This window comes from Colobus angolensis, unplaced genomic scaffold (assembly GCF_000951035.1).
Source record: "Colobus angolensis palliatus isolate OR3802 unplaced genomic scaffold, Cang.pa_1.0 Scaffold11, whole genome shotgun sequence".
Classification (NCBI taxonomy): Eukaryota; Metazoa; Chordata; class Mammalia; order Primates; family Cercopithecidae; genus Colobus; species Colobus angolensis.
Window position 1 is genome coordinate 6,413,364 of NW_012112030.1, and position 6,737 is coordinate 6,420,100.

At 47.3% G+C, this 6,737-nt stretch overlaps 1 protein-coding gene across 1 annotated transcript in view; it reads right to left on the reverse strand.

Annotated features, from left to right (window-relative positions):
• The window catches only part of FOXJ2 (forkhead box J2), a 22,483-nt gene that overhangs the window by 6,940 nt on the left and 8,806 nt on the right, over positions 1 to 6,737 (reverse strand). Inside the window, exons 3-7 of the mRNA XM_011955616.1 lie at positions 5,126 to 5,194; positions 4,802 to 4,942; positions 3,913 to 4,111; positions 827 to 1,234; positions 318 to 419 (exon numbers count right to left, since the gene is read on the reverse strand). Coding sequence (XP_011811006.1) covers positions 318 to 419; positions 827 to 1,234; positions 3,913 to 4,111; positions 4,802 to 4,942; positions 5,126 to 5,194 — 919 coding nt within the window. The remainder of the gene's footprint in view (positions 1 to 317; positions 420 to 826; positions 1,235 to 3,912; positions 4,112 to 4,801; positions 4,943 to 5,125; positions 5,195 to 6,737) is intronic.

Sequence of the window (6,737 nt, forward strand, 5' to 3'; positions counted from 1 at the left end):
CCCGTCTCTACTAAAAATACAGAAACATTAGCCAGGCGTGGTGGCAGGTGCCTGTAGTCCCAGCTACTCGGGAGGCTGAGGCAGGAGAATGGCGTGAGCCCGGGAGGTGGAGGTTGCAGTGAGCCGAGATCACGCCACTGCACCCCAGCCTGGGTGACAGAGCGAGACTCTGTCTCAAAAAACAAGAAAGAAAGAAAGAAAAACAATGAAATCCTAAATTCTGGAACTTCATTTAACACCCCCCCTTCCGGTTCTAGTTTCTATTGGGTTTTCCCTTACAGTGTATCCCTCTCTTCCTCCATCCTTTGATCACTAACCTGAGAATTGTGACTGCTCAATGCTGGACCAGTTGAGCCGATTCACCATCTTGAAGCTTTCCTTTAAAGAGTCAATATTAGAGCACCAGTCAGAAGGAAAGGCTGTAAAGAGGAGGGGAAAGTGGATCATAAGATAGAGTGAAGTATAAGACAGCAGTCAGCTGATACCAGGCTGACGACATGCAAGATTCCTGCATCTATACAGACTATCAGTTGCATTTCCAAGTTTTGGACTCTCCCTCCCTGGGGGTTTAGGACTGGAAAAGCTATCTATGCTTTAGGTACAGCCAGGCTCCTAGTCAGGAGAATATGTAAAACAATCTCAATTGATCCAAGAATTCTATAAGACAGAGCTCTAAGTACTAACTTTGTTCAGATTAGCCCACATGAAGGAGCGAAGCCTGAAAGACCCATCGTTAATTTCCTAACTAACTGCACCTCCATGCCGGAGTCAGGACAAGGACATCACCCCACCCTCCTCTAGATCACTCTGCACCCTCCTTACTCACCAAAGCCAGTGTTGCTGATGGCAGCCTGGCCTTGTGCCTGCGGCTGTGGAGGTGGTGGCTGCTGGGCAGGGTGGGAGTGGGGATGGTGCTGATGAGGGTGGTAGCCTCCGTGCTGCAGGGGGGGTGGATGCATGGCCATCACAGGGGGAGGCCCATAGCCTTCTGCCCCAGCTTGCTTTCCCCCTGGTGGGGTACAACCATCTGGGCTTGGGGTGTGCAGTGGAGGAGCACCGCCTACAGCTGAGGGGCCCTGGGCAGATGCCTGCTGCTGTTGTGGCTGGGATTGCTGGGGAGGTGGCTGTGGCGGCTGCTGCTGCTGCTGCTGCTGTTGAGGTGGCGGTGGCTGCTGCTGCTGATACATGTAGTAGTTGTTCGAGGGCGGGATGTCCCCCAAGAGAGAAGAAAAGCCTGCAGGTGGAGAGGAGGCAGGCAAGTGACTTAGGCAATGCATTTTTCACAAAATGGGATTTTCCCTGGCTTGTGATGGAAAGCCTCAGACCGAAACTGTGGAGTTAAAAGGTTGAGAACGTTCTAGGGCAGCAAAGATCCCTGTGGCCCTCCTGGCAAGTACTAGAGACAGGAAGGCACTTAGGTTAGAGGAGGGCCCTGACAGTGTGAAGACCACTGAAATCTTACTAAAATGGTCAGCGTGTAGTGTTTAATGCTACTTTTTAGGGATTTGGCTGTAGGCCTGAAATCACAGTTTCCCAGCAGGTGAACTTTAAAAAACAAACCATCCCTGGTCGTCTAGTGTTTAGGGCAGGAAAAAAAGTAAATCAGAAATAAAACAAAGCCATTGGTCGTCTATTACCTCCTCTTCCTTATTTTCTCTACACTCTGCTACTGCCAACTAATTCCTGTATGCTCTATAAACAGATGTAGCTTGGGTACGGAGCAGAGACAGGATGGAGTTATTTCTCAAGCAGTTATTTCTCAAGCAGACAGGCCAGGAAGAACAAAAGCCTGAGGCTAGGGGCTTTCGCTCACAATAAAACTCGAGTGAACTCTAGGCTGTCCTCACCCAATCCAATGTTTTACTTTATTTTTGACGGTTTCTCATGTTCCCGCCTCCGAGCAACCAATGGAATCCACCTGAGTTGAATTCATTTCTCAAGCAAATGCTACTGTCTTGGAACACAACTCTAGAAATTGATCCCCTGGGACATACAAGAAGAATTCATGAAAATTCATATAAGTTTTCCAAAAAGTGACTAACCAGTTTTTATCATTCCATTCAGCCCCTGCTGCTACCATAGGGCCACTGCACAGAACGAGAAGGTCCAGTGCCTCACCTGAAGTCAACCTCACCACTGTCTCTAAGTTATTTTAAAAACGAACACACAGATATTGCAGAGGGCTGAACCAGATGTTCTCTCAAGGGGCCTCCCGATAAAAACTTTAAGTCATTCTCACATGATAATTAGGAAAATGTGCATGGACAAGATACCAGCTGATATTAAGGATGTATTATCAATTCTGTTAGGAGTGATAATATCATGGTAGATAACTAGAAGAAAGTCATCATTTAGGGATGTATATCAAAATTGTATTTATGAGTGGAATGACATGGTATATGTGAATTCCATTAAATTACTCCAATTTTTAGAAGGCTCAGCGGTAAACAGAACAAGCCTAATAAAATACTGATAACTGTTAAAGTTGGGCGATGGAACACAGGGGTTTATTATATTTTTCTCCACACTTTTGCATCTGTTTGCAATTTTTCACAATAAAAGTAACATAAATATAAACGCACTAAAAAGTAAAAAGAAACTGTTCTTACAACGAAACACAGGGATTCTTGGGGAGAGGGTACTGCTGCTGCCCCCTCGTGGTCATCCTCCAAATGACTCGCCTGCAGCCCCTAAAATCACTGCCCTTAGTTCTGAAAGGGGCAATCCTCCAACTCACTTTCTGAAGCTAATAACCTAGCTTGCCTCCTGAAACAGCTGTATTTGCACAAGGACAGATGAGCTCTCTTGACTCCAAACAGTTTTAGTTCATGAAATATTTCCTCTGAGTAGTGATACCTCTCTTTGTGTTAAAAATAAGAAATACGGGTCAGGCGCAGTGGCTCATGCCTGTAATCCCAGCACTTTGGGAGGCTGAGGTGAGTGGATCACCTGAGGTCAGGAGTACAAGACCAGCCTGGCCAACATGGTGAAACCCCGTCTCTACTAAAAAATACAAAAATTAGCTGGGTGTGGTGGCAGGAGCCTGTAATCCCAGCTAATTGGGAGGCTGAGACAGGAGAATTGCTTGAACCCAGGAGGCCGAGGTTGCAGTAGACCGAGACTGCAACACTGCTCTCCAGCCTTAGCGACAAAAAAGCGAAACTCCGCCTCAGGAAAAAAAAAAAAAAATAAAGAAATAAAGAAATATGGCTGGGCACGGTGGCTCACACATGTAACCCCAGCACTTTGGAAGGCTGAGGTGGGTAGATCACTTACTTGAGCCCAGGAGTTCAAGACCTGCCCAGCCAACATGGTGCAACCCTGTCTCTACTAAAAATACAAAACTTAAGCCGGGCACGGTGGCTCACACCTGTAATCCCAGCACTTTGGGAGGCTGAGGAGGGCAGATCACCTGAGGTCAGGAGTTCGAGACCAGCCTAGACAACACAGCGAAACTCTGTCTCTACTAAAAGTACAAAAATTAGCTGGGCGTAGCAGCGTGCGCCTGTAGTCTGAGCTACTTGGAAGGCTGAGGAAGCAGAATTGCTTGAACCCCCAGGAGGCGGAGGTTGCAGTGAGCCAAGATCTCGCCACTGCACTCCAGCTTGGGCAACAGAGTGAGACCCTGTCTCAAAAACCAATAAAAATAAAAAAACCAAAATCAGCCAAGCATGGTAGCACGTGCCTGTACTCCCAGCTACTTGAGAAGTTGAGGTGAGAGAATCGTTTGAACCCATGAGGCAGAGGTTGCAGTGAGCCGAGATCGTGCCACTGTACTCCAGTTTGGGCGACAGAGTGAGACCCTGTCTCAAAAAAAAAAAAAAAATTAAAAAAAAGGGAAAAAAGAAAATGTCACCACTTGTTCAACAAGATAAAAAAGTCTCCATGTACCCATCCCAACTCCAGACTCACCGTGCTGAGAGGAGGAAGAGGACTTCTCCAGCATGGACTTATAGAGGTTGCGGAAGGACCAACTTAGATCCTGAAAGTTGATCTCTGAGTAGGAGAATTTAAAGTCGTGGTTGGTGTTATAGAGGGGAGGGGGACCCTCAGCACTTTCTCGACCTGAAGACCCTGCTGCCACTGCTCCACCATCCACAGATCCTGTGCCCTGCAAAAACAGGTAAGAAATTCCTGATCAGTGTCCCAGCTGAGGGACCAATAAAATCCTTCGATGGTCACCAGGCTCTCCTGCCTGTCCTCTTAATCCTCGCCCAGCTCTTCAATGGCTCAGCATCATTTTCTCCTTCTCTGCTCATTGGTTCTTATCTTGAATCTACCCTCCTCCTCTCATCAGTCTCCATTTCTTCTTGTTTGTTTGTTTCTGAGGCAGGGTCTTGCTCTGTCGCCCAGGCTGGAGTGTAGTGGCGTGATCTCAGCTTACAGCAACCTCCACCTCCTGGGTTCAAGTGATTCTCGTGCCTCAGCCTCCCGAGTAGCAGCAACTATAGGCGCACACCACCGCGCCCAGCTAATTTTGTATTTTTAGTAGAGATGGGGTTTTGGCATGTTGGATAGGCTGGTCTCAAGCTCCTGGACTCAAGTGATCCGCCTGCCTCGACCTCCCAAAGTGCTGAGATTACAGGCATGAGCCACTGTGCCCAGCTTTTTCATCCTGATCTTTCTCAAAGTTCTGCTGTGCCTTTCTATTTCTCTCTATTTCCCTCTTTTGCTTTCCCCTTCTTTCTCAATTTATCTGCCTCATATATCACAGATACTCAATACATAATTCTGAATAAACAGGGACACATCTGAATCTATTCACCACCCATCCCATGACCCCTGCCATATCTGCTCCTACCTGGCTGTAGCTAGCAATAGATGTGGGGCTCTGAAGTGACATCTGCGGATTCCCCTCAGGAGACAGTGAGGCTTCTCCACTCCCTGGAACGCCTCCCCGCGGGCTCTTGCTTGCCTCCTGTTCTGGTGAGTCCTGGGACAGCTGAGAGGGTTGTGAAGAAAAGAAAATCTATAAGCAGAGGCACAGCATCCTCCCAAGACCCACGGTTTCCCCTCTGCTGGTATGCCTTCCACCTTTGCCTCTGAAAGGACTGAACATCCACAAAAGGAGTTGGAAGGAGCAGCTGGCTCAGATATGGCATCTCCCCATGAGCTGGGAACTTACATCATCATCTGGAGGGTGTCTTCTCTTTCGGGAAATGTCAGGGCAGGTGTCAATTGTCCAATAGGAACCCTGGAAGGAGATCCCATCCCCACAGAAAACAAAATCATTACATTCAGAACCTCCCAGGGTTCCGGGTGTTAATGAAGAGCAAATTTGTCCTAGAAACTCACTGAGTATGCCAGAGGTACTCCTGTGGTCCAAACACAGGCCTCGATTGTTTTGGAGGGGCAGAACAATGGCATCTAGCTCAAAGAGCTGAAAATGTCCAGACACAGCCTCTCCCTTCCCTTCTGACCTGAGGCAAAACTTGCTTGGACTTTAGCATCCACATCTGTCAAATGGAGAGAATGATCCATCCCTTCTCTTTTATAGGGGAAACACCAGGGACTTTTCTATAGAGATGTTTGTACAAAGGTTATTAAGTCAACCTTTTACATCTAGGAAAAAAGAGTGCCACACAAAAAAGGGGGAGCATGAAAGTCAACTTTACCCTAAGTATTTCTATTTAAAAAAAAAAAAAGATTTCACAGACTTTTTTTTTCATTTTTTGAGATGGAGTTTCACTCTTGTTACCCAGACTAGAGTGCAATGGTGCGATCTCAGCTCACTGCAAACTCTGCCTCCCAGGTTCAAGCAATTCTCCTGCCTCAGCCTCCTGAGTAGCTGGGACTACAGGCATGCACCACCACGCTCGGTTAATTTTTTGTATTTTTAGTAGAGATGGGGTTTCACCGTGTTAACTAGGCTGGTCTTGAACTCCTGACCTCAGTTGATCTGCCCGTCTCGGCCTCCCAAAGTGCTGGGATTACAGGCTTGAGCCACCGCGCCCGGCCACAACTTTTTATATACATTATGAGTGAAACAAAAACACAGATCACCTTCATTTTCTCAATAGCCCATAGAATGTTCACATTCGGAGGAAAGAAATATTGTATAAGTGTGTTGGGGCCGGGCATGGTGGCTCACGCCTATAATCCCAACACTTTGGGAGGCCGAGATGGGCTGATCACCTGAGGTCAGGAGTTCGAGACCAGCCTAGCCGACATGTTGAAACCCTGTCTCTACTAAAAATACAAAAAATTAGCCGGGCATGGTGGCACGTGCCTCTAATCCCAGCTACTCAGGAGGCTGAGACAGGAGAATCGCTTGAACCCAGGAGGCAGAGGTTGCAGTGAGCCTAGATCGTGCCACTGCATTCCAGCCTAGATAACAAGAGCAAAACACCATCTCAAAAAAAAAAAAAAAAAAAATGTGTGTGTTGGGTGGGGTTGGGGGTTATGGTAGCTAGGAGGGACATATTTACAAAGGGAAAGCTCAATGGGCCAGGCATAATGGCTCATGCCTGTAATTCCAGCATCTTTGGAGGCCGAGATGGGAGGATCACTTGCATCCAGGAGCCTGAGAACAGCCTGGGCAACATAGTGAGACCTCATTTCTACAAAATAAAAAAAAGTTCCTGTGCATGCCTGTAGTCCGAGCTACTCAGGAGGCTGAGGTGGGAGGATTGCTTGAGCCCAGGTTCAAGCTGCAGTGAGCTGTGATTGTACCACTACAATCCAGCCTGGGTGACACAGTAAGAGCCTGTCTTTTAAAAAAAAAAAAAAAAAAAAAA